The sequence below is a fragment of the Schistocerca americana genome, chromosome 4, assembly GCF_021461395.2.
Source record: "Schistocerca americana isolate TAMUIC-IGC-003095 chromosome 4, iqSchAmer2.1, whole genome shotgun sequence".
NCBI lineage: Eukaryota > Metazoa > Arthropoda > Insecta > Orthoptera > Acrididae > Schistocerca > Schistocerca americana.
In genome coordinates this window covers 381,004,497-381,017,065 of record NC_060122.1, presented here as the reverse complement: position 1 = coordinate 381,017,065, position 12,569 = coordinate 381,004,497, and the positions used below count along the sequence as shown (strand labels likewise).

The following is a 12,569-nucleotide window of genomic DNA, read 5'->3' as shown; positions in this document are numbered from 1 at the left end:
CTCTCTTCCCTCCAAGCACGAGGTGGAAGAACAGAGATACTACAATTGTAAGCAAAGAGTCTAAGCATGTACATGCAGGTTGAGTCAGGGGGAGCCGGCCGCGGTGGCCGTGCGGTTCTAGGCGCTCCAGTCCGGAGCCGCGCTGTTGCTACGGTCGCAGGTTCGATTCCTGCCTCGGGCATGGGTGTATGTCATGTCCTTAGGTTAGTTAGGTTTAAGTAGTTCTAAGTTCTAGGGGACTGATGACCACAGCAGTTGAGTCCCATAGTGCTCAGAGCCATTTGAACCATTTTTGAGTCAGGAGGAAAGGTACATGTTTTGAGGGGTGATAGTATTAGTGATTCAGATATGGACATGTGCCCTATTACGACTGGTTTGCGACATAAACACGTTTAATGTCGCGTTTGTACGTTTTTCTTGAATATCTCGAAAACTGCATCCTCCAGCGAAAACATGTCGCAATACAAAATTAAACTGCATCAAACTTCCTACAAAAAAAGTCTTAACCGTTTTTTCTCTAGAATTAATAGTTTGTGCGATGAGTGCGCGCACTATATTGAAAATCTCGCGCGATCCACATGCGCTGTAGCTTAGGTATATTTTTAGGCCAGTTTGAAGTAGTTTCTTGTATCAAACTGTTCGTCTCAATTTATTCTACGCTACTGGGAGACGTTGTAAACAATATCAATGCTTGAATAATACAGAAAATATACAGATGTGCATTAAATGTGTTCTGCCTCGGAAAGCATTCAGAATAGGACATATGTCCGTAAGAGGGTTTTGTTCAGAGTCACTAATACTATCACCCTTCAAAGCATGTAGCATGTATCTTTACCCCTGACTCACCCTGTATCTGGTGACAAAAGTATTCATATTTACTTAACACTAGTTTTTGCGTAAATATTATAAAATGTAGTGAAAACGTCATTGTAAATAACTCTAAAATTAACATATCAGATGTAAGCAGTAGTTAACGAAGGATACTGCTTACGTAGGAATCGATTTATAAATGAAGTTATCGATATCCACTGGTATCAAAGGCTCCCCTGTATTCTTTAACTTGATTACATCCTAGCCTTAACTGAATCCGTGACAAAATTGCAAATACAATGGCCAAGCATCTGACTTCCTCTCCTGAATGTGGGTCCAACATTTTAACCACTATTTCACATCATCCATTCACATATTCAACTGCAGTACTTAAGACACAATTCTGCCCATACCTAAAGTAGGTTTGGCTTGTACTCGGTAATCACGTGGTTCAAATGGCACTGAGCACTATGCGACTTAACTTCTGAGGTCATCAGTCGCTTAGAACTTAGAACTAATTAAACCTAACTAACCTAAGGACATCACACGCATCCATGCCCGAGGCAGGATTCGAACCTGCGACCGTAGCGGTCGCTCTGCTCCAGACTGTAGCGCCTAGAACCGCACGGCCACTCCGGCCGGCTAATCACGTGGTCTACAGGCTACAAAACAATACGTCGTATAAAAGAATTGTAGAGTAGATTAGAGGAAGATCTTAAGGTTTGAAGAATCAAAAAGTTAGTTAGAATTGGGAGTTTAGATTCGACACTAAATTAGTGTTCGCTGAGGAGCCTTCTGTGCGTACAGGTCAGTTGGTATTATGCTACCGTTACCGGTTATATGCGATTTCAGTTTTTTTAAGAATAGTGTAATTATATCGGAACCAGACTCCAGCGCTAGTTTTGTGAATTTATGGTGCAGTGTAGCTAAATTCATAATTCGGGAAGAAAGTCTAACAGATTACAAAGACGACAAATAACGTGATTTCTTCTACTTGAAACACAATTATTGCACACGTTTTCTTTTTCTGTAAAGGTTCCATGCAACCAGTTTTTGCACACGAGAGAAAAAATCCAGTCTACCTATGATCCATTTTTCGTGGCACACTGAGCACAATAATCACTGCCAAGCACAATGATCACTGTCATTTTGTGACCCACCTGGTTCGCTTAATCTTAGACTGTCCTGCAGTGGATTTCTTGGTTTTAGACACGTAATTCGCTGTGAACTCGCTACTGCCACTTTAATTCGACTGTGTCCTGTGAGAACTTTCGCTATTTTCTTTCTGCACTTGGATGATAACGGATCCAAGATAGGCACAAGAATAATGCCTTCCGCGCCCGGGTTCCCGGGTTCGATTCCCGGCGGGGTCAGGAATTTTCTCTGCCTCGTGATGACTGGGTGTTGTGTGATGTCCTTAGGTTAGTTAGGTTTAAGTAGTTCTAAGTTCTAGGGGATTGATGACCATAGATGTTAAGTCCCATAGTCCTCAGAGCCATTTGAACCAGTAACGTCTTCAAAGAATGTTCCTGACATCGGGTCATTCTCAATCTCTACTTCAAGTGTGCTGCTATCTGACTAAGGGGGGAAGAGCTCGAGCACACCCTCTGCTGTCGAGCTTACCTCCATCATTACTGCCAGCCGCAACAGTTGCAACCGTGTAAGAAATTTGAAATGCCTCCTCTGGAATCCTTCGTGTGTTGAAAGGATACAAGTCACAAGCTTCAAACCGAGACTGAGCATTGGATGGAACTGCAGCTTTCTTCCACGCTTCAATGAGGAAGAGCGGGACTGTGCTCTTGAGAGTTTACATGTGGAATTAGACATTGCCCAGCTGCGCATTGCCCTGTAAAAAGCGTGTTTCACTGATCTGAAAAAAACATCTATCAAGAGGCTGAAAATAACACGTTGAATGAGGAGATAAACGAATCAAAATCACACCAATATCCTAGCAAGCTGTAGTACATCAGGATAGAAGCGTTGAGGTATGGCAATCGAAAACCAGAACCACTTTTCCTTGTTGTTTCCTGGGTCAAAAGTGGTCTTCCATCCATCTCTGAGTATCTTACAGTTGACATACCTGATTTCTCATTGGTAAATACAACTGAGCAGTTCGGAAGTCCATCCTTCCATTCAGGCTTCTTTCTTTTACCTTTAAAAATGCACGCAGTTGGAATGAACAGGTGATGACTGATGTGGTTCCTCCTTTTTCTCCAGAAGTTACTTGACACAATATGGAAAATATCTATCTGCTATGACTTTGTCTGGCCTAGGATTCAGGTGCCAGGCGTATAAATTTTATAGGTGCCCAGGCGTATTTAGTAAGTACATCCAGAACTAAAGAAACTCGCATTCGGGAGGACGACGGTTCAATCCTGCGTCCAGCCATCCTGATTTAGATTTTCTGTGATTTCCCTAGATCGCTCCAGGCAAATGCCGGGATGGTTCCTTTGAAAGGGCATGCCGACTTCCTTCCCAATCCTTCCCTAATCCGATGAGACCGATGACCTCGCTGTTTGGTCTCTTCCTCCAAACAACTCAACCAACCACTCCGCCATAAGCCCTGTCAATAGAGAAACCTTACGACTTTCACATGTGGGCAAGTTTCAGAATGGACTGTAACCAATCCCAACGGGCCATTTGATTTTCGTTAAAAAATCTATGACCAATTCCATTTCTTTCCGCAAACTGTAATACCAGCCGCCTCGGAGTTTATTCATTTGGTTGAAACCCACACATCTGCAGCTTCTTTATGTAGTGACCAATAGCTCCTCGTTCTCTTCAACGTGATATTTGTTCGACACTAAGAAATATTTGCAGAAATTGGAAATGTGCAGGTCGAGCACCATAGTTAACGTCGAACAACTTGCCTTTGAACCATTAATTTTTAATTTAATAAAATATTACGGTTAAAAGATGTACCAATTTTGCCCCCTAATCAAGGAAAACATTATAATTATTATAATACAACTTACTTGTGGGCCCATAGCATGCTTCTTTTCATCGTTCTTCACCAGACGTCGTTCCAGAATTCTGTAAGGGACGTCATAATGTAGAGAAGCTGTAAAACAATTCATCCCGCCAGTCCTTACGTGCTCCAAAGCCATTTGTAGGGATTCTTCAGACCGCTGGCCCCTGTTTGAAGTTCTTACGTACGTTCGAAGCATTTCCTATGAAAACAACATCTGTATAACTGAGGAATAAAATTCATTATCTTACACCAACAAAACAGCGGCGTCTTTCCCGAGGATCAGGGTGAGAAGCCACGTTCCGTGACTAGCGCAATATGCCCGCCGCAAGGAAATTGTGGATGGCATCGCACACTACAAAGTATCCATAATGTTCTACATGTCTAACATTTGCCTCTTCCACTTTATTCACACGCTCTTAAGTACTTGAAAATATCTGTGCACCATGAAGAACAGTGCGCTTTAGCTCTTACCTTGTCTTTGTTTGTTGAAAAGCGGAGAAACAATAAATACAGCGACATATGCAACTGCCTTCCCGTCACATTATAGTTAGCGACTGTCCTACATGATGGTGTCAACATGTCACCAGCTGTCGTAAATGGCAGCTTTCGGCATCTCGCCATCCTAACTGAAATATCCCTCAAAATTATCCTTATTTATTTTTTATTTTATTTTTTATTGTCTTCTTTTATCTGGAAACTGTAATTGAGTGGGAATCCTGCTTAACCAAAGGCCCTCCCCGCTTATGTAATAAGAATTGTTTCCTTCGTAATTTCGACGTGGATTGCCTGACAACTTTAATTTTAATAATTAAAAATAATGACGTTGGTGCTCTTGTGACATCAGTAAAATCGCAATATATAGAAATACTTGTCACTACCAAAAACGATTTATGCACTGAGTACAGTTAATTCCTTATTGCAGTATTTTAAGTATTTTGTGTTATGACACGACAGTACACCCGAAAGGATTTTAATGAAATTGGCATTGGCTGCGGAGCCCTCCTAAGTGCGTGTAAAGGGAATGGCGTCCACTCATCTGCGTGAGGACACCCGATGATGTTATTCCTTTCTTTCTTACTCGTATCTTTTCAGTATCTCACTCCGTAATTTTACCTGTTCCTCGCTGAATATTCTTCTACATTGAAAATATGGGAAATCTTTATTTTATATTGTTTCTCTTATGAATATCTTCTTCATGTATGTTCAGTCCATTTAAATCTTACAGAGTTTCAGTGATCATTTATTCTTCTTCTAATTCATCAGTCCGACCCACAGCAGCAAATTCGTTTGCGGCGTTCGCATTCGTAAATGGTCTTTTGCTGTGATCCTACGTACGTTGTTGTACCTAAGCGCTATGAAGGAAACTAGATGACATACTCAGAGACCTTCAATGAATAGCCAACTGCGCCAAAGGATCTGAATTCTGACGATCACTTGAAAAAGCAAAGAGTAATGACAAATCAAGCGTAGCGAGCATTTCTTAGGAATGTGAGAAACATTTTTAGCAGAACTGGGCGATGGCGGGTTTCCCTTTGCCGCTACCTGCATACGACGCACCAGACCGGAAGCTTGACTATTCACAGAGCCCGTCAGCATTTACCCCCGGTACATTTCGGGTGATCTTTCTCAGCCTTGCTCATTGGAAGCACGACTGCGGTAATGTGATCCACAAATCGGCATGGCAACGTTATAGCGAACGCACACTTAAAAAGCAATGCGTTCGGAACGCCGTAACTGGAATTCAAGTCCTAAGTAGCAGTCCGCGACCAGTAAAAACACAGACATCGTGCTTTGCTAGCGAAGTTGTTTATAACCAGCAGAATAATATCTACATCGAAATCTATACATAATGCACTAGGGACCGTAAGTGTATGACGGCTGTTTCTTCGTAACAATATTAGCGATTTTCTACCCTATTCCGTCAGCGTGGGAAGCAATGCAAAAATGACAGTCTTCCACGAATTCACACTCTCTAAACGTACGCAAAAGGTCTACGAAAACAACTTTGTCCCCTTAAAAGTTCTCCAAGCATCTCTATTGCATGTTATGATCCTAGCAAAGCGTCTCTAAATTATGTGCATTTTCAACTTCTCGCGGCGTAATGAATAATCCATTAAATTACTTTGATTTGCCCTGTCATGACTAGTCGATGACTTCTAACGGTGGAGCAATACTCTAGACTTTTTGTCGCACTGGCATATGACACCATAGCGGTAGCGATGGACCACCCCGGGCCTCACACCAAACCGACCCCAGAGCTTGCGCAGATCGAGTTGGCACGAGGTGTATATACGGGGCGTGATCAAAAATGAACGGATTTTTTGTTTAATTTTGCGAGTTTTATACACCAGATTTTCAATTTTTTTCCTTCATATTGGTACACATATACCTGATCTATGTTTGCGTATTCAACTGTTTTGAGTATTTAGTTTACTGTTGGCAGTCGAAAAGATTATACGTGTTTTCGAGTGCTCGGTGAACTTTTGCAAAAACGATGGATCAAAGAATTTACATTAAATTTTGCTTGAAAAATGGAATAAAGTGCGGCACCGCATTCGAAATGTTGACTCTGGCCTTTGGCGAACCTACTATGAGTTTACGAATTGTATAAACTTTTCTAGGAGATTTGAGAAGACGTTGAAGACGACGACCGCCCTGGTCGCCCTAGAATATGAATTAATGACGACAATGTGGAAGAATTAAAGAAAATTGTTCTGTAAAATCGCCGGATTACTATCAGAGATGTTGCTGATGATGTCGACATACCCTTTGGCTCGTGCCAAGCAAGTTTTTCGGATGTTTCGGCTTGAGACGTGTAGTAGCAAAATTTGTTCAAAAATTGTTGAATTTCGACCAAAAACGACGTCGCGTAGATATCGCCCAGGAATTGCTGAATGAAGTTGACAACGATCCAGAACTTCTATAGAAGGTTATAACAGGTGACGAAACATGGGTGTACGGTTATGACGTCGAAACCAACGCCCAGTCGCCTCAATGTAAAATGCCGGAAGAGCGAATACCGGGAAAAAACGGTTAGTTCGATCAAATGTGAAGATTCTTCCCCCTGTTTTCTTCCATTACAGTGGGATAGTGCAACATGAGCTGCTGCCTTATGATCGCACGGTGAATAAGGAATGTAATTGAAAGTTATACACCATTTGCTTGAAGAAATCGGAAGAAAACGCCCAGAATTATGGCAAAGTTACTCGTGGAAATTGCATGACGATAATACTCCCGCTCACACCCCGATGCTCGTTCGTAATTTTTTGGCAAAAACAAAACCGGTGTGTTGCCTCAGCCACCTCGCGTGATGTGGCCTCCTGCGACTTCTTTCTATTCCCGAGAGTGAAGAGTACTATGAAAGAACTTCATTTTGTCACTAATGATTAGATAGAAAATATAAAAACGGAATCGTTGAAGGAGCTCAACGCCATAAAGAAAAGTGAATTCCAGAAGTGCTTCCAAGACTGGAAAAGCGCTGGCATAAGTCTGTTGTATCTGAGTGGGATTACTTTGAAGGGGACTAAGTTGATATTGATGAATAAATGTAGATACTTTGAGGAAAACAAAAATTCGGTTACTTTTTTGGTTTACAGGTGCAATGCACAGTCTCAGAATCCTTCCAACAAATTTAAGCCGTTAATACTGTACGATTTTCGAGACCGAACGGGGCTTACATCACTTGACTCGCCTGTTGTCAACATTCATACTGGTAAGATATCTGTCCCAGGGATTCCACGGATTTCGAACATGTTTTAATTTCAAGTTTAAAGTCGGATAACAAATGACAAAAGAAATATTTTTTCATGAGGTATAATTATAGATTCACAATTTTCTTATTATTTTCCTTTATTTGTACTGTGAAACCTTTCTTATTGCCAAATTTCATGATTCTACATCGAGGGGGTGTACCCCACAGGTTTTGATGAGTGAGTATCAAAATATGTGACATAAATGGTCGTATCTGTTCATTGCATTGGATTAGAAGCTTCACTTTCTTACGTTGCCAAGGGACCGTAGACCGTAATACGTGATGCAAATTTCAACTTGATACGTCTGCCCATTCCTGAGAAAAAGCGTTTTTAACAGTCGGACAGACAGACAGACGGAGAAAAAAGTAGTTATATGAGGGTTCCGTTTTTACCGATTGAGGTACGGAACGCTTGCTATACGTCTAGAGCCGGCCGAAGTGGCAGAGCGGTTCGAGGCGCTTCAGTCTGGAACAGCGCGACCGCTACGGTCGCAGGTTCGAATCCTGCCTCGGGCATGGATGTGTGTGATGTTCTTAGGTTAGTTAGGTTTAAGTAGTTCTAAGTTCTAGGGGACTGATGACCTAAGATGTTAAGTCCCATAGTGCTCAGAGCCATACGTCTAGAAGTGGTATACATCCTTCAAGGCAATCGTGAATCCTTACACAGAAGAACGGTTCTCGTTCAGATGTTGCCAGGACCGTCGATGACATAATGTACGGAACACATACCTCGTATTCCATGGTCTACAAACTAAATAATTGTAGAATTATATCGGTCGGCAATATGGTTGTAAGGCTTGACCGGCAGCCTTAACTAATAAACAATGGTTTTATGTCAAACCTGTCTGAAATCTCGTTTTTTCAGTAACACATTCGAAGTATGTTTTGCTTTATATCAAGACGTGTGGAGGCTATTACCACAACACGTAGCAATTTCATCAGTTCTAATGTTGGAGTTGTAATATTGTTTTATCGCTCTGTACGCTTCACCATTTATTTGTGTTATTGCAAGTTAATGTGAGCTAATGCGATAACTTTGCAATTATACCTCCATGAGACTTCAAACATTTACAAAAAGTTGCTAAAGACTGATAAGTGTATGTAAATATCCATGATAGAGGACTGGGGCTGGGAGTTTCCATGTCACCAAAACTAGTTTCGGCCGACTTAGAGGATGTATCCAGGCCCATAAATTGGGAAAACTAGGAAGTAACTGAACTACCTTGGTTTTCTGAAGATTTTGTGCTCTTTATCACTATTGCCGATGAATGGAACAAATTAATAACAAAGTTAGAACCTCTGAAATCAACTACAAAAAGAGTAAAATAATATGTAACCTACATATCGGAGATAAAATAGCAGTAGAGTCATAAAAGCAGTTGACGAGTATTTAGGGCAATGCAACCCCTGGCAAGTTTATGGGTGATAAGTACCACAGAACGTCACGAATCATTCAAACCTTTTACGTTGCACGCCGTGGACCAACCACGAAGTCGTCCTTCATGCGCACATGAAGCTTTGGTTCCTTAAGCAGTCGCCACTGTCGTCTCCTCTGCTTTTTAACGGTGGCAACCAACAGGTGTGCGACATCTCTTTCAGCCATCGGAGTGTAGTGCGAGTTAGAACCGTCCAACACCTGTCCGTTCTTTCTGTTCGTGGGCGCTTCTGTGCCGTTAAAAGAAAATTTTTTATGTATGTCATACGGCGACTGTGAAAAAACAAGACATTGCCTTGTGAGCCTGGTGCATCCTCCAGTGATTAGCGCAGCGCATCTTCAGCGTGCGTACATGCTCGGAATGCAAAACCTCAAGAATGCTTTTCTGGTTGCATTCTGAACAGAAAGAATCGCCAAAAAATTAGGTTTTTGATCACATTCGTATAAAAAAAATGTACTGTTTCTACAACGAACTATCGTTTATTAGATGTCTCTAAGTGATGAGCTACCATTACACGAAACCTTACTTACTTCTGTGCTTGTTAATCGGTTCAGAATCTAAAATGTATCAATCCACCTTTGCATATTCTTCTGGTCCTTTGGGATCGCACCGGTTGTACGTGTCGCAACTATTGACAAAAATAATTCTTATTCATCGTTGATTACATTGCAGCCAGATCGGCTAACAACATTAAAAAAGACAAAAAAGGGAGAAAGGGTTCCGGCAGACAGTGCTTCAGCTTGAAACCAGACTAAAAATATTTTAACAATTCACGATTTAATTAGTGACAGAGTTGCTGGTGCAGTGTTGTAACAATGCAGGAAATCGAACATACGTTCTCATTTCAGTATTTTAATAGCGGAAAAAGGGAGATGTGATACCTTTTTAGCGTGTTTTGCAGTGATTACTCCTAAAGCGATAATCATTTTTGAATCGCATTTAAAACAGAAAAGGGGAAATGCATAATCGCACGTTTAAAAATGTTATTCAATGTCGTCCCGTTTCTGGCATTTATGTTGAAGTTACAAACAAAAGTTTGAAGCTCTAGTACCTTTTTATAGGCACATCACAGACATTTAAAGAAACTAATTTCACAGCTCAAAAGCACAGATATTTCTGTACCTTTAACCGTTTTCCGAAATCTGAAAAGTATTACTGCTCAGGTAAATTGGTAGAGTTACAAAGAAACATTTGATATTAATTGCTTTAAGAACTAAAGATCTAGTAGAGAACACTGCTTGTTGTACATCATCTGTGTAAGAACAGAAGCTTTCATGTCTTATGTACGTTCTGAAGACAGTGAAATGGATACACAAGTTTCTAGATCCGAAACCTGTAAAACAACAGCTAAGAGAAACCCTTAAGAACAGCAAAATATATATATCTGTATGTGTGTGTGTGTGTGTTGGGCGAGAATCTCAAGTTTGTTTTTCAACTGAGCTAGATACTTAATTGTGTGGGAATATACCTTCTTTAGATGCTACAAAGAATGTACACTCAACTAGGTGGGGTCATAAGAGTAACAATTAAGAGGCGTCTTTCAAAGATGAAGAGAAAGAAAAAAAATCTCGGTAGTATTATGTTTGTAGCAGAATAACAGAAAAAGAGAAGTTAGGAGGCAGAAAAAGAAAGTTGTTCTATAACATGTGAATTGCTAAACCTACATGGACAGATAAAATTGTATACAATTCCTTGGTAAAACCAGCCAGTCAACAAACAGAAGTTCAAACTTATGGGTGAGAAAATGTGTGGACATTAAATTAATTCTTCCAAACAATGTGACTCTGTGCAACTAAAATAATAAGTTACTATAAAGTAAGATTTTGTATTCATACAACTTTTGTGGTCTACACCCACAATGTGTCTCAGTAGTGATATTTTTATTCGGATTTTTTTTTTCAAATTGTATTTCAATTACAAAAGGAAATAACAAAGTTCTCTTTGTTTGCAGAAAGACGATGACAGTGAGGATGAACGGACTTCTAACCCGGATGACCCATGGGCTGGCCTATCGTACACAATCGACTTGGAGACAGGTCAGTATCTGCTGTATGAAGCACTGTAAACCAGTTCGGACCACCTCCCTTGATTATTGCTCATTCACTGTTCTTTTCATCTTTATCATCTGTTGTACTTATGCCACTGTGTAATAACTTTGCCTTTCACCTTCACTTTTCACTTGTCCCACCATTTGGACTATAAGACAAGAATGAATGAATGAATTAATGAATGAATAGTGTTACACAAGGAATTGGAAATTGTTTTACACTCTGCAAAGCTCATAATGATCCTAAAGAGCACATTTTAAGACAATTATTTTGAAAAAGTAAGATGATTTCCTAGAGCACTACATTATGGATAACTTTTTTTAAAAAAATGTTTAGTTTCTGGCAATATATGATTTATTTTCATTTAATTCCCCACATTTTGCCAGTCTGTAGGAACACTAGTTGCTTTGTCAACAAAGTCTGTTACCTGACACAAGTAATATTAGAAAGAAAGAAATGTAGACTTGTAAAATTAAAGAACTATTCTGCAGAAATAAGATGCAAGAAGAATAACAGCTCACATAAAGCTGTTAATGTTCTGTTGGAAAGGCAGCATTGTCTGGTTCATTCATGGCATTTTCTACTGGTGCTTCATGTTAATCAATTTCAAGCGTATGAGAGGGTACAGTATGATTATATGCCTGCTGGAGTGAGTTTGCAGCTGCAGCGTTGGCAATACTGCGTATCTTTTGTGTGTGGTGTTCGGCTTCCCCAGCTGCTCTACACCCTGCCTGTGTGTACCTTCACAGGCCCTGTCCTCTCCTCGCTTCCTGACAGCCAAGTACCATTAGTCATAAACTGGAGAATCCATTTTCCTGCTGTGTTCTTATTAAGTAAAACCCTCGGAGGAACCATCAATCTCTCAATGGAGATTATACACAGTTTTTATATGTGAAATAGCTTTGTGAACTACACTTACTGTTCTCTATTTGTAAAACTTATAAAGAAGTAAAAGTCTGAAATATATATATTTCTTGAGTAGGAAAACTATTCTTAATTAGAGATAAACTGTTCTCTGCTTGTAAAATTTATAAGGATTTGAAAGTATGAAGTATACATATTTTGTAAGTAGTAAAGAACTACTCTTAGCTAGAGATGACTTTATCAAAAAGTTGCACTGGTGAGCAATGTTGGCAAGAATTATTTCAAGCTGCAGAAATGCTAAAAGGAATCTATCAAAGAACAGAGAGGTAGCTTCACTAAAATACTGCTACTGAATGAGCAAAGGAGAAGGCACAAAAGGTGTAACTGTGGTGATAGTTTTCATATAATTTTTCACTGAAATCTGAAAAATCTATTTCTGTAGCTCTGTGTTACAGAAAATATCTCCTTGGGGAGCTCTTGCTACCTGGAAGAAACAGTGTGCATAGAGCAGAAGGTAGAATCCAGCCGAGTAAAGTATCCCCAGGTCCCTCGGGTCAGTTGACTAATGGCAGAGCTGTCAAGATATGACAGATGGAATGCAATAGGCCACAGCAGACCTCCCGACCTGCTGTCTGGGGCTTCTTGTAAACATTTTACCTGCTCCCTGGTGTACAGTGATACAGGCACTG

The 12,569-nt window shown here is 40.3% G+C and overlaps 1 protein-coding gene across 2 annotated transcripts in view; it reads left to right on the top strand.

The window, feature by feature from the left end:
• The window catches only part of LOC124612270 (segmentation protein cap'n'collar), a 383,857-nt gene that overhangs the window by 187,222 nt on the left and 184,066 nt on the right, over window positions 1-12,569 (top strand). For both annotated transcript variants that reach the window (XM_047140366.1, XM_047140365.1), the window contains exon 3: window positions 10,920-11,004. In XM_047140366.1, the coding sequence (XP_046996322.1) occupies window positions 10,920-11,004 (85 nt within the window). The remainder of the gene's footprint in view (window positions 1-10,919; window positions 11,005-12,569) is intronic.